At 41.2% G+C, this 27417-nt stretch overlaps 1 protein-coding gene across 1 annotated transcript in view; it reads right to left on the bottom strand.

Moving 5' to 3' along the window:
- The window catches only part of LOC311036970 (ras-related GTP-binding protein D-like), a gene marked incomplete at its 5' end in the record, with an annotated part of 74304 nt that overhangs the window by 43723 nt on the left and 3164 nt on the right, over nucleotides 1–27417 (bottom strand). The window contains 5 exons of the mRNA XM_084045976.1: nucleotides 2136–2278; nucleotides 10504–10618; nucleotides 12672–12871; nucleotides 21050–21208; nucleotides 21806–21942. Coding sequence (XP_083902102.1) covers nucleotides 2136–2278; nucleotides 10504–10618; nucleotides 12672–12871; nucleotides 21050–21208; nucleotides 21806–21942 — 754 coding nt within the window. The remainder of the gene's footprint in view (nucleotides 1–2135; nucleotides 2279–10503; nucleotides 10619–12671; nucleotides 12872–21049; nucleotides 21209–21805; nucleotides 21943–27417) is intronic.

The raw sequence follows: 27417 nt of genomic DNA, 5'->3' as shown, positions 1-27417 counted from the left end.
GAGCAGTTATGGTAAAGTAACAGGACTTTTAAATTGCTTGACACTAATATTTCTGAACTTGGGTTTTGATAAAAGCAAAGGGATCTTTGTGTGTCAAACGAACACGAACCCAATGACCATACATTTCTGTAATTTCATCGAAGCACCTCTCTCTGTATGAAGGTTATGAATGAAGGTTGTAGATATGAGCCTCATAATGTTTTTTTTTTACTTTTCCCGAAATCCAAGCTCAAGGTTTCTGATAGTAAGACATGTTTACGTTATACGGCAAATAAAGACATAGATAAAAAAAAGGCACGGAAATATAATGGGTCTCATAGCGGAGCTGTGATTGAGGTTATGTTTGGCTAACCTTAAAGGCGAAACTGGGCCGAAGCGCTTAATCTTGTTATGACACTTTGAATGCTATTAGGGTGCGTAAATCTACGGTTCATCCCAGTCAACCGCAGAAATTGGCTTCTCTGGGAGCACATTATTAGAAATCATTTGCTTACTTATTTCTTAAAAAAATCATCTTAATGTCATACTTTCAACATACATACTTCAACGTATTTGTGGCTACTGAGCAGTGTTCATTTTGTCGACTAAAACTATGACGAAAAATGTTAGTCGACCACTTTTTTTCACTGACAAAAACTAAATAAAAACTAAGCTAAGATGACTAAAACTAAGACTAAATGCATTGACAATTTGGTCAACAAAATAAAAACTACACTACAATGTTAGGAAGGGACTAGTGGAGAAGAGATCCAGTAGAACTGAAAGACAAGTAATTTTATGTTTGGTTGCGCTCGGGTGTTGGGCTCAGAAATAGCAGATCAAGCTCACAAGGCGTCACTGAAACGCGTTGCGAGCTTGTAGATCGGCTATTTTCAGCATGCAACCAAGTATAAAATCTGGCATTACGACGCCATCAAGGCACCTCCAAAATACATTTTGGCAGACAAAATCAACTGTAGATTTAGTCAACTAAAATCTTATGATATTTAGTCGACTAAAACTAAAACTAAAACATTTACACCAAAACTATAACCTTTCATCTGACTAAGATGACATTTCATTCAAAAGACCATGACTAAAACTTGTCTCTGTTGTGAGACAAGCCGTCTGCGAGCGGTGATTCTATTTAAAGGTCATGTGCATTGGTCCCTCGGAGAAAATTAGCTCGTTTCAGCAGGGAGCCGTAGATATTATATATTTATACCAGCACAAAATGAAAGAAAGAAGACATGACAGAAATACAATATTACCTCGACAGGCAGACAGACAGTCTGTCTGGCTGTCTAGGTACTGTATCATTGTGACAGACAGAGATAAGAGTACACAGAAAAATGTGAACTTAACACCACTTAAGAAGTAGTAAGTAACTACTGTATATCCCCTTTTCAAAGCACTAGACTAGACCCCTGGGAGATAGATTGTTGAGGTGGAACACAGCACGCACTCAGCTCCCAGTACTTACCACACAACTCAGATACCCAAGCTCATACGCTGTGTTGGCGGCATCGAACCAAGATCCTTGTGGTCCAGAGGCAAGCGCCCAGTGGTACTAAAAAAAAAGTACTAGTAGAAATACTCTGTTACAAGTAAAAGTCCGCAATTCAAAATTGACTTGGGTAAAAGTACAAAAGTATTGGCATCAAAATGTACTAAAAGTACCAACGGTAAAAGTAGTCATTATGCAGAATGTCCCATTTCAAGTTTTCAAATGTTTAAAAATATTTTGAAAATAGCAGATCTACAAGCTCACAATGCGTCGCATCACGACGCATTGTGGGCTTGTAGATCGGCTATTTTCAAATGGCCGAAATGTATACAGAGCTGAAGTGGTCAATGTAGGTTTTGTAATAATAATAATAATCAAAATCGACAAAGTAACTAGTAACTAAAGTTTTCAAATAAATGTAGTGGAGTAAAAGTACAATATTTGGATCCGAGATGTAGTGGGGTAGAAGTAAAAGTATTGGAAATTGGAAATACCTCAAAATTGTACTTAACTACAGTGCTTAAGTGAATGTACGTAGTTACTTTCCACCACTGCAAGTGCTCTACCAACTGAGCTGCCCGGCCACTGTAAGCCACACATATTTCGTCTATGTTTTGGCCATGCGGGCGTTACCGCGCGGTCTTCCTACCCGTAGATGCAGGAGATGTCGATGACGACGTCGATCATGTCGCAGCACAGCTCGTACGTCTGCATGTCCACCGGGCTGCTGTCCGTGGCGATGTAGATCTTGCTGACCACGTCGAACAGGAAGGCCTTCTCGATGCCTGAGTTCTGATCAAAGGAGACAGAGGCAAGGGTGGGGGGGGTGAACAGCAGGAAGAGGAACGTGTGTGTACCTGAATAGGCTCTATGCACAGCAGCCATATTATCACTTCCTTCCCAGGTGTTACCAATGATACTAATGAAGGCTCTGTTCCATTTAGTCAAGCACAGTGGTTTCCACGACCCCCATAACTCTCAGAGTTACACACCTGTAAAGGGCCATTTGGAAGCCCATGAGGGTCCCTGGACCCCAACTGTAGACCCACTGGTGTAACAGAGTGTTTCCAGTGAGCCAACATGCACAATATCAGCACCCTGACTCTGTTTGACCAGAATGGAACAGAGCCTTCATTAGTATCATTGGTAACACCTGTGAATGTCGTCACACTATGGCTGCTGTGAATAGACCATATTCACACGGCGGCCATATTGCCATTATGTCAATGAAATGCCACCCCAGTTGCCACCCCAGTTGCCACAGCAACGCAATGTTAAATTCCAAAATGGCCGCCGTGTGAATATGGACTATTGAGCCTATTACTGTGCTTGTGAGGGCCAAATGTCCAAAAGCATAATACGAATTTGAGAGATTGTGAGGACCATTTGCCATGGTCCTCACGAAACAAAAATGTTGTTTTTATGGTTTAAAGGGATATTATTCACTTTTCTTTTTAATTGGGTCATTTTATCATCGAACACCCCAGACAGTTTTTAAGTGGTTCTGGTGACTCACCCTGCCCTCCTAATACGTGAGGGGGCCATGTTTTTTCGATTACTTTTTTCGTCGTATTTTATTAATTTATTTTTATTGTATTGAAATGTTTCATCTTCCAAATCTTTTTTTTTTAATAAATGAAAAAAGCAATTGAAAAAAACATGGCCCTCTCACGTATGAGGGCTTAGGGGTTGGGGTTAGTGTTATGCCTGATTGCACCTTATAAGTAATGACCGCAATGGAAACAACATTTTAGCTTTCTTGCATTTTATCCCTTTGACTGTGGTGTGCAAGTTCTATGTACGTTTGTCAATAAAGATGTCAAAATTGCTGTCCTGTGTGTGTGTGTGTGTGTGTGTGTGTGTGGGGGGGGGGGCAGTGTCATATGGCTTTGAAGCCTTATCGAGGTTAGAAGGAGAAGGTCTTCTCGTCCTGCCGTCAGGGAGACGATTTGCATAGACTCCTCCATATGAAAGTGACTAGTCCAGAGAGACTTCGCTCCATGGCTTTCATTGCATCAGATAGAAGTGCCACATGGCGGCAACATACAGACTGGGGAAGACGCCTCTTGCATGCATATACTGTAGGACAGAGGCTGTTAGCCCATTCAATCCGGGGGAACGCATCTGTGTCATTTTGGATTTCTTTGGGCTATTTTTGAATCATGAACATTTGTGCAAATCTTTGAATATATGTTTTCAAAGCTATTTTTTTTTACTCAAATCTTTGCTTCTGGGGGATTCTACAAATGTCTTCTAAATCCTAACAGTTTGTTTTTTTTAAATAAAAAAAAATATGTTGCTTTAATATCAGTGGTTCTCAAACTTTTTCATGTCAAGGACCCCCAAAATTATATACATTTGGCCTCAGGATTTTAGACCCCAAGATTTTAGTTACAAATGTTTGCTTTAAAAAAAATATATATATATATATATATATTCAAAGATTAGATCTGCTATTTTTGAATAGCCAAAGTATAAGATAATGGCTAAAGTGGTTAAAATCTAAAATGACAGATGCTTTCCTGGTCTTAAAGGGTAACCCAGGCAAAGCACTCAATGCGGCGTACTGCAGTGTACGGTACTTCAGCTTGCTTTAACCACATGAACCCCATCTAGAGTTGTTTTCCGATACCAGTATCGGAAAAGCTGCCGATACTGCCTATAATGCTGGTAGCGGTAGCGAGTATGCCATTCCACTACCACGTCATTTATCACAGGATATTATGAATGCTTCGGTTGATGTTGCACTACTTGTTATATACTCGCACTTATGTGTTATTTATTATTTTACTAACTTGTAGCTGCACTTTAACAAATATTAATGGGATTTTTTTTACCTATTCCTATTGTAGATCGGTGGTTCTGATTATTATTATTTTTTCAAGGACACCATAACTCTGTGTGTACAAATGGAAAAGCCCTGATGATACCTAATTATCTATAGAGACAATGGACTACTGATTTCGTATCAAAGTTTTTGGAATAGCTTTAGCAAATGCGTGGCCCCGCAATGCTTTCACAGTTGAACCGTTGCCTAAGAACTCCGTCTGAGAATTCACTTCACTTCCCTCAGTAGGGAGATATCAAGGTCGGAGCTGGGCAGCGTGCCAATTCCGCACGCACACACGCACGCACACACACACACACACACACACACACACACACACACACACACACACACACACACACACACACACACACACACACACACACACACACACACACACACACACACACACACACACACACACACACACACACACACACACACACACACACACACACACACACACACACACACACACACACACACACACACTTTTAAAACAGTCCATACAACGGTCAGTTAACAGTCGGTCCATAATAGGCTCTATGCACAGCAGCCATATTGGGAATGAATTCGGGCCCTTCCTTACTTCCTTCACAGGTGTTACCAATAATACTAATTAAGGCTCTGTTCCATTTAGTGTGCCACAGTGGTTGTCTTATTTTCAAGGACCCCCATAACTCTAAGAGTGTACAAATGGAACCAAATGGACCCTCACGGGTGCATTTGGTTCCATTTGTACACTCTCAGAGTTACACACCCACCACAAGGGGCCATTTGGGAACCACAATGGAGTGTTTCCAGTGAGCCAACATGCACAATATCAGCACCCTGGCAAGGAATGGAACAGAGCCTTCATTAGTATCATTGGTAACACCTGTGAAGGAAGTAAGAAGAGGCCCAACAAAATATGGCTGCTGTGCATAGAGCCTATTGACATGACAGAGTGTGTGACAATTCTGTTCCAGTTCATTTTTCTGATTTCATTGCATTATTGATAAAGTAACAGTTCTCATCCAGGTTATTATACAGTATATCTATGGCATACTAGTGAAGTGCAATAATCATGTCATAATAATAGCAGGGTGGTAGTTAGGAGAGAGAGAGCAGGGGTTATCAACCTTTTGTACCTCAAGGCCCACCTGGGTGTGTATCAAAATGGTCAGGACCCACACACCAAAATAAATGTAATACTTCTATATAAAATAAATAAAGGGGCATTATTCCGTTTTTCAAAAGGCTTTGTAGAAGCTCTCAATCCTTTTTTTCAGATGAGGTTTGTCCATATAGATAGAACTGTTGAGTGTTGCTTGTGCATTGGGAGTTTCATGAAATGATCCCCCCCCTGTTTTTCCGTAAATATATATATTTCCTAGTATTGATGTTTTTTTTCATAGTAGTGTATGTTCATATGTCTTGATGAATTGACCGCAATGGAAACAAGCCCTCAGGGCTTTTTGTGTAATCCTTTTAGAATGAATGTATAACTGTACCTCTGTTCTGCTTACAAACTGTTAATAAAAGTATTCAATCACCCACAGTCTGCTGACCAGCACTGCAAATCGATGTGACAGCCATGCAAAAAAACACTGCTGTGAACGTGTTGATAATACTTATTGGGCTTGGCACGTATCTGTGCTTGTTAAAAGCCACTATTTTGATTAGGCTATGACAGTAATTGGTCTGCAACGTATAAATGTGTAAAACAAAATACCAATGTCTCCGTGAAGAAAGCTATCTTTTCGTTTTAATTAACAGCTCAAACCAGTGATTCGCAAACTTTTTAGCTCGAGACCCAAAAGATACATTCATTTGGGCTGTACATTCATTTGGGCTGTACATCATTTTTCAAAAGAATTTAATAAATAAATACAACGCGTCTCACGACGCGTTGTGAGCTTGTAGATCTGCTATTTTCACAACTTTTTCTTTAAAAAAACAACCGTATTTATTTATTAAATTCTTTTGAAAAATGTTTGAATTCATTTTTTATACGTAGATTTTTTGGGGGATTTTTTAAATAATAATTAACACATCGGGTGCCAGAGGTTTATTAAAATATTATACGTTCAGTGCCCACATTTTGTATTTCGTGCTGTAGAAGCCCCGACGCGAAAGTGCATGTAAACAAGCGTGCGTGCGAGGCGGCCGAGGGTCCCGACTAACGCCTGGAACAATAATATTTCCAACGCGATCCTCCATTGCAGAGTGATCGCCGATCTAAAACGGCTCGCTTCCACCACGTTAAAAAGAAATGGAGATATTAAGCTTTTAGTCAAGGAGATAACATTGGAAAGGCCGACCGGAAGGATTTTTGACATGGATCCACATCCGGCCTTTTCGTTGTCGACTTCTCGCAGCGGTAGACTGAGAGATGTACTAATACAGTCTAATACAGTACTTTCTCAACCTTTTCTGGATCAGGGCCCAGTTGAAAATTGTATGTTTCAGAGCTTATTTTAACCAAAGAAGAGGTATTTAGGGACCATTTCAGGTCCTCAGCGATGAGGACACCCTTGAAACTTGACCTCAACGTCTGCTCCATCGATTAGGAAGGGGTTATTGGGCACTGATGGCCTAGTGGTCAACACAATGAACGCATGTACCATTATATAGGCTCTGTTGCAGCCTGGGAGTGAGTTGCGGGTTCGATGCCCGAGCTCGACCGACCTATGCTATGCGTCACTCCCCGATTCTTGCCCTGTTTCCTGTCATAACTCCACTGTACTATGAATAAAGGAAGAAAAGCCCAATATACACGAATCCACGGCGCGCTGCCCTGCGCGCCGCCATTGCTGCGGTCTTACGTCCGCGTAGCGTTCAGACCGCAGCAATGGCTGCGCGCAAGGCAGCGCGCCGTGGATTCGTGTGTATATACAGTATATATATGGCATTTATGTATTTATTTTACATTTAGGACAAGGCTGTTAATAGAGCGCCATATCATTCGTTGTTGAATCTCCTTGTTATCTCCTTGTCTTGTTATCGGTCCTGTGGTGGTGTCTGCAAATGTAATGGTGGTGTTAGATTTGTGGACGGCAGTTTGGGTCTATTAGTCAGCAGATCCAGGGTACAATTGCAGAGTGTTGAGCTGAAGGTGGTGTAGTTCACCAGCTTAAAAGGGGAGGATACTGTTGAACTGTAATCAATGAATAGCATTCTGACTTAGCTTGTTCTTGTCCTTCTGGTTCAGGTGAGTGAAAGCTGAATGAAGTGCAGTGGAGATGGCATCCCTGTTGGAACGGGTGTTGGTCGAGTAAGGGGCGGGATGGAGGCTTTGATGTGATTCAGCACAAGTCTCTCAAAAAACATTATTTACGCAGAGTCCGATCTACCCTGAATTTGAAGGAAATTGAGGGGTTTTGATACTCCATACCGTTTGCCTGTAATTGACCTGGAACGCATCTGTGTCACTTTAGATTTCTTTGGCTATTCAAAAATAGCAGATATACAAGCTCATAGCGCGGCACCGAGTGCCGTGCTATGAGCTTGTAGATCTGCTATTTTTTTAAAATAGCAGATATACAAGCTCATAGCGCGGCACCGAGTGCCGTGCTATGAGCTTGTAGATCTGCTATTTTTGAAAAATCTTGAACATTTTCATTTTTTTTTTCAAAAAAATGATTTTTAAAATGTTTAAGAATCGCCTCAGGTCTTAATGGGTTCAAAAAAATAGCTTATTTCTTACAAAATTGGAATCACACGTTGAGGGCCCTCTATAAAGCGCACCATTCTGCCCCTGGGGGGGGGCCACGAATGCAAAAAATCTGTCATACAGACTCTATTCCCCCTCGCAGCTTCCTCACGCCCTGAAGCTGCATTCAAGCAACTGACATAGCCCTGGGTAGGCAGCCAAGCCTGGCAGAGATCTGTGCTCCAAGGAGCACGCTTTAATAGTTTATAATGGGATTAAATACTTTTTTTAAGACGTTGATGCCTTGTTAGAATCTACCTAATTACTGTATGTACACATGCCGTTTCTTAACGAATAATAGGTCCGATTCATATAGCACTGTGTCAGTTTTATAACTGCACCTGCATTAGTTATCTAGTGCTACTCTGTTGCCTGGCAGCTGATGCCTGACACCAGTCTTGTTATATCTGTGTGAGGTGTCACTTGTTTTTAATACGCGCTGAAGACAGAGAATTCAAACATGTACTGCAGGTGCTAAGCCCCATTTATTAACCCATTAAGACCTGAGGCCATTGTTAAAAAAGGTTTTCTAAATCCTAAATCTCAACATAAAAAAATCACAATTTAAAAAAAATAGCCAAAGAAATCTAAAGTGACACAGATGCGTTCCAGGTATTAATGGGATAAAGGCTCAATGCTTTGCAAAGCATTGTTTTTTTTTGGCTTATGACTTATTGATCACAAAGTCTCTCTCTCTCTCTCTCACTAAGAAATCCCCAAGAATTGAAGTCTTCATGGGGTGTGATAGAAAATAAGTCATTTTTTTGGGTGAACTATTCCTTTAAAGTCACCTGAGGAAGGGTTGCTCTTCTATTTTTCTATACATTTTTCTTATCATGGTCATCGAATGTGCACTTTACTTTCCAACCCTATTTACTGGTGTCTTTCCCATAGATGGAAAATCGTACGTCACTTAATCACAGTTCCTAATGAAAGAGTAGCTAGTTGAGCAGTCTTTGTGACTGAACCCGCTGCCATCTGTGCCCCAGTAATGAACCCTCGTTCGGAGTCACTTAGATCCGTTTCTCTTGCAATCTTCTTACACGCGCCACGGAGCACGATCACATGATAATTGTTGTTCAACTGTATCGTGCACCATTTATTCAGGTTTTTCCTTCTCCGCCTGTACAGTAGGCCTACAGTATGCGTACACGCATACACAGAAAGCACCATATGTGTCCAAGCGAACCTGTTAGCACAAGATTAAATTAATCAATTCAACGAATCCTTTTCACGGCACGCCGTCTCCAAACGCCACGCAGACGAGGAAACCGAGACGCATGTAGCAACGCATGTCAGTGTGTCTTTACATTAAATGGATCTTTTGAGCTGACATTTTGGTGTCTCCGCAGGATCCAAACGTACAAAAGAATCCATTATAATTCATGAATTCACTTTTTTTTTTCCTTAAGTAAAAGTATCAATACTGCATTACTCTGTTACAAGTAAAAGTCCGGAATTTAAAATGTATTTGAGTAAAACTACTAAAGTATTAGTATCAAAATGTACTTAAAGTACCAAAAGTAAAAGTACTCATTATGCAGAATGCCCCATTTCAAAAGTTCTCAAATGGATAACATTTATGCAAATCTTTTGAAAATAGCAGATCTACAAGCTCACAATGTGTCGCGATGCTTGTAGATCGGCTATTTTCAAATGGCCGAAATGTATATAGGGTTGAAGTGGTTAATGTGTGTTTTGTGTTACTTCTACAAAGTAACTAGTAACTAAAGTGTTCAAATAATTGTAGCGGAGTAAAAATACAATATTTGCTTCTGAGATGTAGTGGAGTAAAAGTGAAAGAACTGTGTCCCCCAGGGTAGGTACCCTCACAAAAAACATGCAGTAATCCTGGTCTCTATACTGCCTCCCCCTGGTCAGTCGGGGCGACTGATGGAGGGGAAAGGAACTGGTTGGAATAACGTGTTCCTTCCACGCGCTACGTCCAACCAGGGAAACTCTCCCCTGTCAGTTGACAAGAAGGTCAGTTGGCTCTCATGCATTGAAGGAGGCATGAGCTCGGCCCTGGCCTCCCTAGGTTGGCAGAGGGAAAGTAATGCCCAGGATTACATAGACAATTGGCACTGGGTGTAAAAAAATGGGGTTACAAAATCGTGGGATAAAAATTTAAGAAGAAAACAAAAACAAAAAAAAGAAGTGAAAGTACTGAAAAGTGGAAACACTCCAGTAAAGTAAAAATATCTCAAAATTGTACTTAAGTACAGCAGTTAAGTAAACGTACTTAGTTACTTTCCACCAATGGTTCCATGCATCACTGTGCTGTGTTGCTATCAGTTACATATCGCTGCCACCTACTGACAGCAACACAAAGTGCATGAAAAAGGCGTGCATGGTGAATTATGAATGCCGGCTGCCATCGAGACGCTGTCTGCCCACATTAAAATCAGCTCCAGTGTGTGAGAGTGTGGCCCCAGGGCGAAGAAGAAGAGCTGGCCTCAGCGAGACCCCGAGAGGAAGAAGGAGGGCTTTACTTACAGATATGAAGATGTTCAGCAGATTCTCAAGCGTAGGCAGCTGTGGGATGAGCTTCTGAACCACTTTGCTGAACGCCTCGAAGATGGAGTGGTCGTAGATGCTGGTTAGGTAGAAGCTGTGGGGGGGGGTGCAAATGTTGTACTTTTACTCCACTACACTACAACTTTAGTTACTAGTTACTTTGCAGACATTAACCTCTTCAGCCCTATTGCATACCTAGTCTATTTGAAAATAGCCGATCTACAAGCTCACAACGGGTCGCATTGCGACGCGTTGTGAGCTTGTAGATCTGCTATTTTCAAACATTTTACTTTTGGTACTTCAAGTACATTTAGATTCCAATACTTTTGTACTTTTACTTTTGTAAATTTTCGAAATGCATCGCGACGCATTGTGAGCTTGTAGATCGGCCATTTTCAAATGGCCGAAATGTGTATAGGGCTGAAGTGGTTAATGTAGGTTTTGTAATAATAATCAAAATCTGCAAAGTAAGTAGTAACTAAAGTTTTCAAGTAATTGTAGTGGAGTAAAAGTAAAAGTATTGAACATTGGAAACACTCAAAGTCAAAACATGTCAAAATTTGACTTTAAAGAGCTGGTGCCATGTTTTTGCACTTTTTCTGTTTTTCATGTGTCTATGAGGTTGATAGAACTTCATTAAGCCCCCTGGTGGTGGTTTTGTGGTGTTTTATGTCTTGACTATATGGAGTTTCTTCCTGGAGGCTGAAACCTTGAGGGTCAAACGTGCCAATAGAGAAACAGCGCTTTAGTGACATATTAAAAACATACCCTCCCCCTCATCCTCCTATCATTTTAGTAACCTCTGTAGTAGTGTCTGTCTGAGACCAAACCACTGAAGCCAAACGTGTGAGCCCAAACACGTTTCTGCCCGGTTCTCCTCGGTGCCTGGAGCTATTGATCTCAAATTGCGCACAGCCATTGACCATCACCATGCGCATGGAACTCCAAAGCCCGTTTTTCGATATCACTAAATCTCAGCTGTTTATTCCCATTTTTATGTCAAAAATTCTTCTGCCCGGTTCTCCTCACTGCCTGGCGCTATTGCTCTCAAATCGCGCACAGCCATTGACCATTACCATGTGCATGGAACTGTCGAGCCACTTCTTCGATATCACTAAATCTCAGCTGTTTATTCGCTTTTGGATGTCAAAGAATGTCGCCAGCCTCGCATCTACAGCCCCACTGCTTCACACAGTTGAGCGAACTCGCCTCCGCGGCCGTGTATGCGCGGCTCGCGCCTGTGTGTTCGCGCATGCACGTTGGGGAGGCACCGCGACATACTGTTGCCGTGTTGGCCTCTGTGTGTGTGTGTGTGTGTGTGTGTGTGTGTGTGTGTGTGTGTGTGTGTGTGTGTGTGTGTGTGTGTGTGTGTGTGTGTGTGTGTGTGTGTGTGTGTGTGTGTGTGTGCGCGCGCTCGCCCGCGACGGCTCGCGCCTGTGTGTTTGCGCATGCACGTTGGGGAGGCACGTGTCACAATGTAGGCTACATTATTTGTGTGTGTGTGTTCGCGACGGGCCACGGGCCGCATGAGGACGTACTGTGGTGTGTGTGTGTGTGTGTGTGTGTGTGTGTGTGTGTGTGTGTGTGTGCTCGCGACAGCTCGCGCGTGTGTGTGTTGGCAAATGGACTCTTATGGGTTTGTAACTCTGAGTGTACAAATGGAACCAAATGGACTCTAACGGGTCCATTTGGTTCCATTTGTACACTCTCAGAGTTAAATTAACATAGATTTTACGATATAAACTGGGGTCCAAGAGATAGAAATGCCATTAAATGGGGGTCCGTAGATTAATGCATGTCAAACTGGGGGTCCTTCAAATTAAAATGGTTGAGATTCACTGCTAGAGCCGAAAAAAAATCTTCTCTTATGGGGGTCCCTGGCATATCTTTTCAAATGGGGGTCCGCGGGCTAACAAGTGTCAATTTGGGGGTCCTTGACATGACAAAGTTTGAGAACCACTGCACTACACAGTACAAACTCACATTCCATCCCTGATAAACTGTCTGTTCTCAGCGCATAAGCCAAACTGCACACTTTGGGTACTCATATCCCCCTACGGGTACTTAGTTACTTTACACCACCGCACTGGAACAAGTCTGAATTTGGCTTGGGGTACGGCGGAGGAACCCCCTTTGTCGTTCCTCACCTCAGATGTATCCGTTCCAGGCCTGCGTCGGCCAGGTCGTCGTTGGCGCGCTTGTGGATGTCCCGTTGCTTCTCAATCTTGTGGTCGTCGGAGAGGCCGTCCACTTTGTGGATGAACACCTCAAAGTTGATGTCGGGGTTGACCTTGTAGGCCCGCGTCACGGTGAGGTGCAGCCGACTCAGAGCCTCCACGTAGTCGTCCTGCGGAGAGACCAGAGAGGAGTGACAGGGGTGGGAGAGGTACTCGGATGTTTTACTAAACCCATTTAGACCTGAGGCCGATTCTAAAAACGCCTTCTAAATCCTGACCTGAAGTTTTCTGAAAAACTTCAAATATGTATTCAAAAATTACAAATGATGCATGTTGCTATTTACTGTACATAGCAACGGGAACCCCAAAAGGGGTTCCGGTCTTGAATGCCCAAAATGGGTTAAGTAAAAAGTAGCAATAACGCAATATAAAAATACTCTGTTAAAGTGTTCAAAATGTTACTTGAGTAAAAGTACAAAAGTATTGGCCTCAAAATATACTTATAGTACCAAAAGTAAAAGTACTAAAATGTTTGAAAATAGCAGATCTACAAGCTCACAACGTACTACTTATATAACGGCGTTGTGAGCTTGTAGATCGGCTATTTTCAAATAGCCGAACTATACAGTATATATAGAGCTGGTTAGTGTATGTTTTGTAATACAAATATAAATCTAAAAAATAACTAGCGACTAAAGTTTTCAAATGATTTTGTGGAGTAAAAGCACAATAGTTTGCTCAGAGATGTAGCGGAGTAGAAGTTAAAGTATTGAAAATTGAAAATACTCCACTAAAAGTAAAAAAGAAAAAAGTACAGTACTTAAGTAAATGTACTTTGTAACATTTACACCACTGGCTTTTAGCAGGCCAAGTATTTAACTCTTCCCCCCAAAAAAGAAGCTGCAAGTCATTAATTGGTCCATATCGGCCCACGGTGCCGTGGCCGCCTGCAGAGTACTGGGGGAATTTGTAAGTGAGAGGCTTCTCACAGCACGTACGGCGCGGGTATCAAAAAGAAAGTCGAGATCAGAGCCGTGAGGGAGGCACGATTGATTTCTTCACGCGGTGTCCTTGGATGCATGAGATGTCTTTGAAATCCATTTGAAAGAAAATCGAGACTACGGGCTCCAACGGCGGCGTGGATACGAGCACCATCGACTTCCATTATAGAATTAACCCTTTAAGACCCGGGAACGCATCTGTGTGTAATTTTTGAGTGGTGCCAGCCACTCGTACACTTTACCGTGTGTGTGGGTCCGTCCGTCCGTCCGTCCGTCCGTCCGTCCGTTTGAGCACGGCCTCAACAGCTGCAGCTGATTGCAACACAAGGATGCAACCAGTTACACTAATTTAAAGGCACCACTCTCTTCACACTGTGGTGTGACTTTTTAGATTCCTTTGGCTATTCAAAAATAAACTATACACAAGCTCATAGCTCTGCTATTTTTTTGAAAAAGCATGAGACTTTGTGCAAATCTTTGAATATTTATACATTTTTAACTCAAATCTTTGCTTCGGGGGTCCCTGTAACATAACATTCTGAGATGGGGGGGGTCCGCGGACAAATACATATCATTTTGGGGGTCCTTGATATAATGCAATATACGTTTTTTTTTTTCTTTTTTGGTGCCAGCCACTCCTACACTTGACCGTGTGTTTGGGTCCGTCCGTCTGTTTGAGCACAGCCTCAACAGCTGCAGTTGATTGCAACACAAGGATGCAACCAGTTACAGTAATTCAAAGGCACCACTCTCTTCACACTGGGTGTGATTTCTTTTTAACTGTTTAGATGACAAAATCCCCCAGAAGCAAAGATTTGAGTAAAACTTTTTCGCTTAAAAAAATATATTTTCAAAAGATTTGCACAAACTTTCACGATTTATTTAAAAAATAGCAGATCCACAAGCTTGTATATCTGCATTTTTTTTTAATAGCCAAAGATATAAAAAAATTACACACAGATGCGTTCCCGGTCTGAATGGGTTAAAGTAGAAGATAGGGTTAAGCAAAATAAACACGGGGTTGGTGTTTAAGATAGTCAAAGGGGCAGTGCCCTGTCTGAAGAAGACCTTAATGTGTCGAAACCCTAATAAAAGCCTTGACTGGGAGCTTCTTTTAAAATTTTCAGTGTGCAGACTTTATTATTTATTATGCAGTGCCCTCAATACCCTCATACAGTGGTGGAAAAAGTACTCAAATGTTTTACTTAAGTGAAATTATCAATAATGCAATGTAGAAGTACTCTGTTACAAGTAAAATTCCAGAATAGAAAATTTACTTGAGTAAAAGCATTGGTATAGTGGTACAAAAATGTTTGAAAATAGCAGATCTACAAGCTCACAACATCGGCTGTTTTCAAATAGCCTAGGTATAAAATAGGGCTAAACTGGTTAATGTATGTTTCATAACATAACAATTTATATCTGCAAAGTAACTAGTAACTAAAGTTTTCATAATTGTAGAGGAATAAAAGTATAATATTTGCCTCTGAGACGTAGTGGAGTAGAAGTGGGAGATACTCCAGTAAAGTAAAAGTACCTCAAAATTGTACTTAAGTACAGTACTTGAGTAAATGTACTTGGTTACTTTACACCACTGCCCTCATACCTGACTAAGTACTCCAAAGTGAGTGACACCCAAAGCCACAACACTAGAGGGAGCGACAACGATCTGGTAACACCCAAATATAGAACATGGGACATGTCTCAATCTACTAGTCTGCCGCCAAAATGTGGAATGCCCTGACACCATCCCTTCAAAACATGTAAATCATTGGCTTCTTTCAAAACTAGCCTGAAAAAAACATCAGGAGACCACAAGGGAGGTAAATGCAATTTCCCATAGAAAGGGGGTGTCATTCACTGACAACATTTTGCTCCTTTTTCTCCTTTGTACATAGTATTTTTCGTTGTGTTATTTTTTTTAATGCTATGTTGATTAATTGAATGCATAGGACCGCAATGGAAACAAGTCCCCAGGACTTTTTTGTGTCATCCTTTTAGCCTAAATGACTGACAGTACCACACGCTGTTTACCTTTCTGACTAATAAAGTATTCAATCAATCAATCAAAAAAGTATGGAACTACTGATTAAAGTGTCCACACACACACACACACACACACACACACACACACACACACACACACACACACACACACACACACACACACACACACACACACACACACACACACACACACACACACACACACACACACACACACACACACACACACACACACACACACACACAGCCTCTTTCAGTGCCACGCTATAAAAAAAATGAATTCAGGAAAACAAATTAAATGAATAAAGAGAAAAAAAAATTAAATCAAATTCTGTAATCAAATCAAACCCCATTTCTGATGAAAAAAAACATTGTGCAGACAGAATGAAAAAAGTATTGCCGTATTAGCCGCTGTCACTTTTTCTATGGTCGCTTGATAATAAAAGCACTTCATCAGAAGAAAGCGGCGCTTTCATGAAAAATGAAATTACATTTTCTTTGAAATCCCTGCAAGGAATGTTGGGCAAAAAAGAAAAAAGTAAAACATAAATAAAAACGGTGTAAGTCTAATTATGATGAATGGTCCGCATTTAACAGGGAAAGTACAGCAGCCGTGTTCTCTGGGTAATGTGCTCTCATTTATCACTTTCGCCGCACCGGCGCTGACAAGAACTAGACGTTTGCCTCTGTAGGCACGGTCCGTGTCAGCGAAGGGGAGGGTGACGCAACGCGACGCAGATGTTCCATCGTCAAACGAACAGCTCTACCGTCGCAACGACTTCGAATCTGGGGAGGAAAAAAGTGACAGCTCTATTATTTTGTCCTCTCTGTATCACCAAATAGCCGATGATGCCGAACCATAATTTCCATCATGTGCGAGAAAAAGAAAAGAGAAACCCACAGGGCTGAAATAATGTATTCTATGAACCACCACCACAGGCTGAAGGCTTTATTAAAAAGGAGTGACTCAGAGCACAACCTTTTGTGCTTAACAGAAGGCTTGAAGGCTACATGAATAGAAACACTCAGGCTGTGTATTTCGGTTCGTCGTTGATGATTATCAGAAGACAGTGGTTCTCAACCAGTGGTTCTGAACCTTTGGATCAGGGCCCACTTGAGCTAGTACTGTACTTCAGTACACTTTTGAGGATGTTTTTTACTTTACTTGAGTATTTCCAATGTTCAATACTTTCACTTCTACTCCACTTCATTTTAGAGGCAAATATTATACTTTTACTCCAGTACAATTATTTGAAAACTTCAGTTACTAGTTACTTTGTAGATTTTGATTATTATTACGAAACATACATTAACCACTTTAGCCCTACACTGTATATACATTTCGGCCATTTGAAAATAGCCGATCTATAAGCTCACAATGCGTCGTGAGCTTGTAGATCTGCTATTTTCTAAAGATTGTTGTACATTTTATATTTGAAAAGTTGTGAAACGGAACACAGTTCTTATTTGACGCGATATTAAACGCATCTATGGGAATTCAGAATGGGGGGGAAAACGCGACCCAGGTAGGATGCATAAATTGCGTAAAAGTCAGACTTCGGTGCTCTATACTGGCAGCGTGCACATGAAATTTGGTCCAGTGGTTTGCGTGCCTGCCTGCCAGACGCACACACGCACGCACACAATTGTGCTGCTCACCTCACAAAAGTCCATGGTCATAATAAATCTATCAATCCATGCTTAACAAAGCATGCTGCTGTCATTCTCTTCTTGCTCAATTTAGTTTTACAAGGTGACAGGTACAGTGTTTCATGAATAATCATCATTGTCATGTGTATCAGCGTATGTATGTATTAATAATGTATGACTTATCAGAGACAAGGTGATTATAGTACAGAATTCACTCGACATCCTCAAACGTCCTGCTGCATTCCCTTTTATATGGTCAATTGTCATCATATGCTGAGCATGGTTGAGTAAAATGTTTGAAGAGTTTCAAATTACCTTTCACACATTGAAACAACTGAATGCATTAATTTGGATTGTATTTACTCTTTAAGACCGGGAACGCATCTGTGTCATTTTAAGATTTCTTTGGCGATTCAAAAATAGCAGATATACCAGCTCATAGCTTGTAGATCTGCTATTTTTGAAAAATACATTTGTGCAAATCTTTGAATATATATATATTTTTAAAGAGAACTTTTTTAACTCTGTTACAACTTCTGGACAAATACATATCATTTTGGGCCTTGACAAGAAACAGTTTGGGAACCACTGATATTACAGCTGTTTATAGCCGTTATATCTGTTTTTTCAAAAAGAACTGTTGAGATTTAGAACACATTTGTAGAATCGCCAAAAGCAAAGGTTTGAGTTACAAATGTTTTTATTTATATATATATATATATTTATATTTATTTATTTATTTATTTATTTATTTATTTATTTATTTATTTATTTATTTATTTATTTATTTATTTATTTATTTATTTTTTCAAAGATTTGCAAAACTTAAGATTTTTCAAAAATAGGAAAAAGAAAAAAAATGTGTGCAAATCTTTGAATATATATATTTTTAAAGCGAACATTTGTACCGCAAATCTTGGTTTCTGGGGGTCCCTGGAACTAAATATTTTACAAACGTTCACTTTAAAAAATATATATTTAAAGATTTGCACAAATTCTCACGATTTTTCTAAAAATAGCCAAAGAAATCTACAAATGACACACGATTCCCGGTCTAAGTGGGCTGAAGGAGCAGGAGAGGCAGGAGATGTTGACAAAGCCATTTCTTTTTGTTTTACCTCAATCAACATAAATTAAATAAAATATATGCTCCTGCGTAGAAAACAAGATCAACCGACTGCACTATGGAGCAGAAATGTGGTCAGCATGCCACTGAAAAAAAACGAAGGCATGAAACAAACGGGGAACCAGGTTTTCCAATTTAATTACACTCTGCTTTTAGGAACTATTCCCTGGTTGGTCTGGGCCCACCGCAAGGCCGTCCAAAAAGACACGACATCAACTTCAGATGCTTCCCATCAAGATAATAAATAGCTGTCCCCATGAAGAGGAGAGTCATCAAAACCTGTCACTATTACGAAAATAGCACACTTTTCTAGTATAGGCTTTCTGACAGGTAGCTTCCAAAGTGTAATATGAAGTTCCCCACCTAGCCTCTTGAGATGAGAAAGATAAACGTTGCGGCCGATGAACTGTGTGTGACAGAGCCTTCCCATTTGAAATGTGGGTGGCAGTTTATGTTCTTTATCAGGATGCATTTACCAGATCTCAACCCATTTCAGGGCTTATGTGAGATTCTGGAGTTGCACCAGTGTTGATCTTGACAGCAAATTTCGATTTAGTTTTAGTCATAGTCTTTTGAATAAAATTCCATTTAGTTTTAGTCATATTTTAGTCATCTGAAATGTTTTAGTTTTTGTCTAGTTTTAGTCGACTAAATATCACAAGATTATAGTCGACTAAATCTACAGTTGATTTAGTCGACTAAAATGTATTTTGGCGGTGCCTTGATGGCGTCGTAATGGCTGATTTTACACTTGGTTGCATGCTGAAAATAGCCGATCTACAAGCTCACAACGCGTCGCAGCGCGACGCGTTGTGAGCTTGTAGATCCGCTATTTTCAGAGTGCAACACCCGAGCACCCGAATGTATTTAGTCTCAGTTTCAGTCATCGTAGCTTAGTTTTTAGTAGTCATAGTTTTAGTCGAAGAAATCAACACTGAGCTGCACCCAGTCTTGGTGTTGGGCCATGAAAGTGTTTGCAGACTGCACGACAGATTGCACGACAGACTGCACGGTTTTGGCTATACAGTTTCATCAGCTCCTAGAAGGCCGTCCTTAACCCTGTTGAACAGAACGACCCAAGACGCTTACAACAAAGAGTGTTACATGTTTTGCCATGACGATAGGTTAACACATCAACCCTATAGCATCCCTATTCCAGGCATGTCATAATAGGCAAAAATAGCAGATGTACAAGCTCACAATGTGTTGCGTGGTGATGCGATGTGAGCTTGTAAGTCACCTACTTTCAGTGAAGAGATTTGCAACGCTGGTACAGTAGTTCTGCTATTTTTGGCTAAAATGGATGCCGTGTGGTTAATATAATATACATTTACTCAAGTACTGGACAATTTTGAGGTACTTTTACTTTACTGGAATATTTCCAATGATCAGTACTTTTACTTCTACTCCACTACATCTCAGAGGCAAATATTGTACTTTTACTCCACTACAATTATTTGAAAACTTGAGTTACTAGTTACTTTGCAATTATAAATTACTAGAGTTTCGGGGGGCTACGCCCCCCTCAACCCCAGCCGCGCACGGGGCCCAGCGTGGCCGCGTGTATATTGGGGTACTCAAATTGCTGGAGTAAAACTGTGGAAAAGTTTAAAAAAAAAACAAAAAAAAAATTGAAAAAAATATATTTTTGATGTTTGAGGGGGACCCCCGCGGACCCCCTGCTGGTCGACGGACCCCCTGTGGAGTGTTGGGACGCGCGGGGACCCCCCTGGAACATGGCGGACCCCTTGGGGTTTTTTTTTTTTTCATGAAGGTGGTTGCTTGTTTCTGGCGCTTGTTTTTAGAGAACCTGGCATGCCAACCTGAACTTGGCAACCCGACTGACATCAGTGACGTGTCCTTGGTATTTGTACTTCCGGGTTGCATAATGATGACATCACCCCAGCGCATGCTGGCGGTGGCGTTACACCAGAAATGGTTCCTGGAGAAAATGGTGACCAAAAAAAAATGTTGGAAAAAAAGGAGAAAACCCCCGCATCGGCTGCCTGCTGTTGTGGTGATTAGGTCGTGCGCACGGTAAACGGTACGAAGCTGCCTCCCCTTCCGTTTTGTCCGACATTTGGTGAGTAGAATTAATTATGTTGCGCGGTGGAAAAGGTGTAGTGAGCAATGAGATGTCCCCTACGCGACGCGTAAATTCAGCGCGGCCGCCGTGGCGAGTCAGTTGGCGACATGTGGTCTGGCGGTGCGTTGTTTATTCGATAACAGAGCTGTGGGGTGTCCGCACCGAGGGTGCGGAAGTCGCTCGCCATTTATATAGTTAGATTATAAAACATGCATTAACCACTTTAGCCCTATTTTATACCCAGGCCATTTGAAAATAGCCGATCTACAAGCTCACAACGCGTCGTGCTGCTATTTTCAAACATTTTAGTACTTTTACTTTTGGCACTTTACGTACATTTTGATACCAATACTTTTGCACTTTCACTCTCACTCATTTCTACATTGCAGTATTGACACTTTTACTTAAGTAAAACATTTAAGTACTTTTTTCCACCACTGGTCAGTACTTCTTCTTCTCGTGGCGAGCCCCTCCTCACCTGCGAGTCGATGACGAAGATGAGCGCGCCGGTGCCCCGGAAGATCATCTCGTAGTCGAAGGTGGGGTCGAAGAAGTCGATCTGGCCGGGGAAGTCCCAGATCTGGAAGCTGACGAAGGAGCTGTTGGAGACGTCCTCGCGGCAGATCTTGTTGGTGCTCTCCAGGAAGCGAACAGCGTATTACTCTAATGTCGAAGCAAGGGGGCGGGAGCCTCGCCCCGAAGGGGCGAGGCGCCCCCGCCCTCTTTCTTCTACAATAGAAGAGTTAGAACGTCACATTCTAATACAACCAAAATACCCAATTTCGGCACCGGCCTCAGTGGCGCACCTCGTTAATCACTAGACTCCCAACCCACTACCATTGGTAGGCTGGGTTCGACTCCCGCTTGGGGTGAAACTTTTTCAGTCATCCGCGGACTTCTTTTTTTCGCCGATAAAGTATATTTTTGGACCATGACGGAGGCGCGCCGACTCAGCAGACCTTGAGGCCGAGGAGTTGCGCCCGAGCGCCTCCAGGCGCGAGTGCCCGCAACGACCGGCCGAAGGTCTGCTAGTCGACTCAGCGCCGTCCGAGTTATGTACCGATAGGGACAGAATCGTAAATATTTTTGGTGGGGACTGTGTTTGACCCACTGACTGCGTTTGCCCCAACTGCCACTCAAAGTGACTACTGGCCAATCACAGTGCGTCTCAACTTCCGGGTACACCCGCACCCCCCGCCCCCTTGCTTCGACATTAGAGTAATAGACCGTTCGCCTCCAGGAACAGCGTCTCGTTGGGCGACATCTTGTGGAACACCACCTTCTGGATGGAGGACTTGCCGCTCCGTCGCAGGCCCATCAGCAGGATGCGCGGCTTCACCTCGCCGCTGAGCGGGTCGCTGTAGCCCTGGACTGCAAGACACGAAACACGGAAGTAACACAAAAGTACTCAAAATGTTTTACTTAAGCAAAAGTGTCGATACCACAAGGTAGAAGGTCTCTGTTACAAGTAAAAGACCCTGTGTTCAAAATTTTACTTGAGTAAAAAGGACAAAAGTATTAGCGTCAAAATACACTTAAAGTACTAAAAGTAAAAGCACTGAAATTTTGAAAATAGCAGATCTACAAGCTCACAACGCGTCGCGACGCGTTGTGAGCTTGTAGATCTGCAATTTTCAAATAGCCTGGGTATAAAATTGGGCTAAAGTGGTTAATGTGTGTTTTATAATATAATAATGTATATCTAAGTGTAACTAGTAACTAAAGTTTTTAATTAATTGCAGTGGAGTGAAAGTATAATATTTGCCTCTGAGATGTAGTGGAGTAGAAGTAAAAGTATTGAAAATGGGAAAGTAAAGTAAAAAAATCCTCAAAAGTGTACTTAAGTGCAGTACTTGAGCAAATGTTCTAAGTCACTTTACACCACTGTTCTGTACTATATACACCAGCTTGGTTCCCAAACTTTTTCCATGTCAAGGACTCCTAAATGTATGTGTATTTGGCCGCGGACCCCCCATCTGAAAAGATTTTGTGCCAAGGACCCCCGCATACAGGATTTGTGGTGTGAACATTTTCAAAGAATGTCAAGATGACAGTGACAATTTAAGAACTTTTAAAGGAGACACACCATGAATTTAAAAAATATATTTGATATTCAATATCATATGGTGTATGTCCCTCAAACCATTTTCAAAAAGTTTGAGCCTAAATCAACACTCAGATATACTCATCCCAAGTCAATTCTCTCAGGCTTATAAAGCACTTTCACCTGCAATACCACATTGTCCTGTTTGGCACGGGGCGCTATTGAGTCAGTTTGTATGCATGTTATCTCCTGGTTCTGTGTGGAAAAAGTAAAAAAAAAAATATATGAAAAAAAATTAGAAAAAAAATATATTTTTTTTTTGGGGGGGGGGGGGGGTTAGAACTGAAAAACGGGAGGAATATTTCCCAGACGTGACGTAGGCAGGGGGAACAAATCTGACAGACTGTTTTCAGACCAATTTACATAGAAACCACAGATAGCCTATGAAAGCCTGCATGCTCGAAGTCGGGTATTTTTTGGAACAGAAGAGAGGTGGGGGAGACCAAAAACACACAAAAATGAAGAAAAAGTTAAAATTCATGGTGTAGACCCTTTAAGACTTTAATAACTCAACAAAAAAAAAGAAAGAAAAGAAAAAGACCATTACTGCATCAAAAGTAATCAACAAACTATACTATAAGAACTGGTCAAACATTGGCCAAATAATATGAGAAAGAGGCAAACATTGTGAAAATAGCCGATCTACAAGCTCACAACGCCTCGTAGATCGGCTATTTTCACAATATTTATCCGTGGGAACTGAGTCAAACTAAATGTAATCTACTATTCCAAGTGCTTGTCAGGGTGGGGTGGAGGTCCCCAGTTGAAATATGATTATTTTGGGGGGGTCGCGGCCAGAAAAAAGTTTGGGAACCCTTGTACTAGTACTTAACACATTGAGTGCCAGGGGTTTTTCAAAACAGGGTACCTCCAGTGCCTGGAATTTTAACCATTTTTGGACCTTTTTCAAGTAGTCACAAAACATTTTCAGTGATCACCGTCCTCACGGTGATCCCCTCATTACACACATAGAGGTCTTGTACAATCCGGGGAAAAAGATTAAAAACATTCTGTAATCCGTTCCATAGTTGCAGCCAGTTGAAAATAGTCAAAAATACATCGTAAAAACAAAAAGTACACAGGAGCCGAGATACAGGCTTTTGAAGTCATAACTCAACCAGGAGGTGGATTGGAGTCTAAATCTTCGTAAAATCATATCTCCTGGTGCTGTGAAGGAGAAAAGAAAAAAAAAATGAAAAAAAAAAAAGTGTGACTTTGAGAGAGCTGTTTCACCGTACAATTTAAGTCAATGAGGAGCATATTTTGAATTATCAATTTCTAATCAATGGAGCAATTATTTTTGATTTCTTGTCCACCTTTGGAGTTACATAATGGCAAGGTAACTACACAACCCAAACCTCTAACAAAGTGGTCTTGCCCTTTAAGTATTTTTTTTTGGAGTGACTTTCACTCTACATTTTAAATAGTAGTGATCCGTGCCATTTAATTATACTGCGAGTAAAGAAGAGAGCCAATCAACTTACTGAATGAGGAACAGACCAGCGATCAGTAAACCACAACTGCTCAAGTTGTGTCAGTATGTAAACAGACAAAAACAAACAGTACACATCATGCAACAGCTTTAACCCTTTAAGACCGGGAACGCATCTGTGTGTAATTTTACGATTTCTTTGGCTATTCAAAAATAGCAGATAAACAAGCTCATAGCGCTCAAAAAAGAATAATTTAGATAGATAGAGATATCCACCCACCCACCCACACACACTTAACTCAAATCTTTGCTTTTGGGGGTCCCTGGAACAAAAACAAAAACCCACTGATATAGCAACATACGTTTTTTTCAAAAAACTGTTAGTCGGCCAAATTGCACTAATTTTCACGATTTAAAAAAATAAAAAAGCCAAAGAAATCTAAAATGACACAGATGCTTCCCCTGATTGAATGTCTTAAGTAAAAACCATTACAAATGAAGGCCCTATACATAATTGATGAAAAATGAGATGAGCCAACCCTCTCTGGGAAATGAAAATGGCTGTGAGGAACCACCAGGAGATGACAGTGAGATCAAATCTGAAAATAGAAATGATAGTCATTTGTTCATAAACCTGCAATAACCATATTGCTCCATATGTGGCTGATGACAAATGGCTCTGTGGATATCACCAGAGGGCCTCACATAGATATGCGTTATTATTGAAGTACATGGCATCTATCATCTCAGTAACACACTCTGTCCACCGTCTGTGTGAGTGTGCGTGCGTGCATGCGTGTGTACGGGTGAGTGGTGGAAAAGGACTCAGATATTTTACTTAAGTAAAAGTAGCAAAAGCACACCAAAAAACTTAGACCTGCGCCACCAGCAGGTCTAATTTTGCAAAACACATTTTTGGAACAAAATGCCTCAAATCATGAATGCAGTGTCCGATTGCAGTGAAAAGTCCATTAACAAATGGCACCTTTTTAACATTGGCCTAGTATAGCGCCACCAGGAGGCCACAATAACGTACCTGACCTGGCGGAGACCTGTGCTCCGAGGTGCACTTTTGCAGTCAGTGGTTTGTGGTGATCTACTCTTCCATTGAGACCTTTTAGAGCCTGCTGTGACACCTACTGGAGACACTTGGTACTGCTGCCTAAAGCTCACACCGATATAATTTGACACACACACACACACACACACACACACACACACACACACACACACACACACACACACACACACACACACACACACACACACACACACACACACACACACACACACACACACGATGGAATGCACACGATCACACTACCCGTCATTCCAATGACAGCATTTTTTACAGTATGTTGCTGTGATTCTCTGCAAACTATAGCAACATTATGTTCCATACACTTAGGATTTTGTCACTACAGTGTGGGTAAAGACTTGGAAGTTCAACTGAACACAAATGAAAACTGTATTAAAAGTGGTGTCAATGTTGATGAGTTTAGTCCAGTTTGACTTTTGAACATAATTGACTAACAAACTGTAAAATCCTGCACTTATTTTAATGACTACTGTGTTATTTTAGTGTGTGTTAATACAATGTAGTCAGTGGTTTGTGGTAGTCTCCCTACTCTTCCATTGAGACCTACTGGCCGACACTTGGTACTGCTGCCTAAAGCGTGATTGAGAGGGCCGTCTCTCTCTCTCTCTCTGCAGTAAATACAGAAAAGAACAATAACTTGTGTAAGTACAAATACCATTCAACTTACATCACAATATATCACAATACTGCAATAATATAGTATGCAATATACTAGGCATGCACATACACTGACTGAGGTAAATAGGTTATCACAGTAGCCTATGTGGTCAGATATAAATAGCACTTATCTGTTATCTCTAACAAGTGCATTAACTTCACCATAAACATTACAACACCTTTCCATACAAGCTGCTCACTAGCATCAAACATAAACCAACGACTCCAATAGTAATCACTGCAGCCTTGCACTGCCCTAAAGTGGCTTAATTGGACATCAAAGGGCTGACGCAGCTGTGGCATGGGACGTAATGGCGACGCCCGTGGAATACACATGTCCAAACATATCATAGACCTGACTTGCTGTAAAGTGCTTAAACATATAAATGCACACATACATCGGTCCTACATGTAGCTACTCTCTTAAATGATACATAAACATCACATCCCAAATGAGGTATAATGAAGTGGGCTTAAGGCACGCACTGAACCAAACACTCACTGTCAATCAGAGCAGCAAACATAGAAACGGCAGTAACTCAGATAAACTACTTATCCTAAGCATGGTAAGAATACAGTAGACATTACTATAACTAAACAATGCACTTACAGTAATCAAAGACGCACACTGGTAGTTTGTTGCAGGTGAACTGGATTCACCACCGCTCTCTGCTACCATAGGGTTAAAAGCAATCTTCTTTTCGCAGATGAGTGAGGCTGGGACCGAGGTTATGTTAAAAGGGCTGCTGAATGAACGCCCCACAATGCATTGAGCACTTAAGGTGGCAGGTACAGTACATGTTACTCTAAACACAGCTCTTAAGGTAGTATCAAAGAGATAAATGATAGTCAACATAATGTTATGCTTGGAGCCTTTGCCTTTCTAGTAGTCAGGCAGCACCGTTCTACTTGCTGAGCCAGCAGATGATGATGATCCAGTGAGTATTATAATTTAATGACACCTGCACATTAAATTATAGGTCAATATATAATGGGGGGGTTTATCAAGGGTCCTGGGAATATTTATGTATTTTGTGAAAGTTTTTGTTCATTGATGTTGTAACCTCCTGCATCGTGTAGTTTGCCACGCTTTCTCCCTGGATCTATTTATTGCGGCCGTGTTTCATTTATTTTTATAGGCCTGCAGAAACATGCCATCTCTCATTAACGTACAGTAGGCTAGGCTACATAGTTATTCGTCCACTGAAATAGTCATGGAGACATCACATGAGTCATCGTGAAACAATTATGATTCATGGTCACACACTATTTCAGTAATATAATTAAATTGATTATATCTTATTGTATAGAGGATATGCGTGTGACATCATCATCAAACCCGGAAGTTATGCAGGAATGCCTACTGAGTGTCAAATAAATACTTTCTGGCCTTGACAGCCCATGCAAACAGAAAAGTCATATCTGATTGCATTAAACAACATTAAACAATGTTAAACTCACTTTGCATGTTGCTTTGCCACTCGCTTTGCCACTCGATGTGCCATTCACTTTAAGCATGCGCATATCCTCTATTGATTTCATTTTATTTGAACG

This window comes from Gymnoscopelus microlampas (genome assembly GCF_963454915.1).
Source record: "Gymnoscopelus microlampas genome assembly, chromosome: 20".
In the NCBI taxonomy this organism is placed as follows: domain Eukaryota; kingdom Metazoa; phylum Chordata; class Actinopteri; order Myctophiformes; family Myctophidae; genus Gymnoscopelus; species Gymnoscopelus microlampas.
This window is presented reverse-complemented; position numbering and strand designations above follow the sequence as displayed.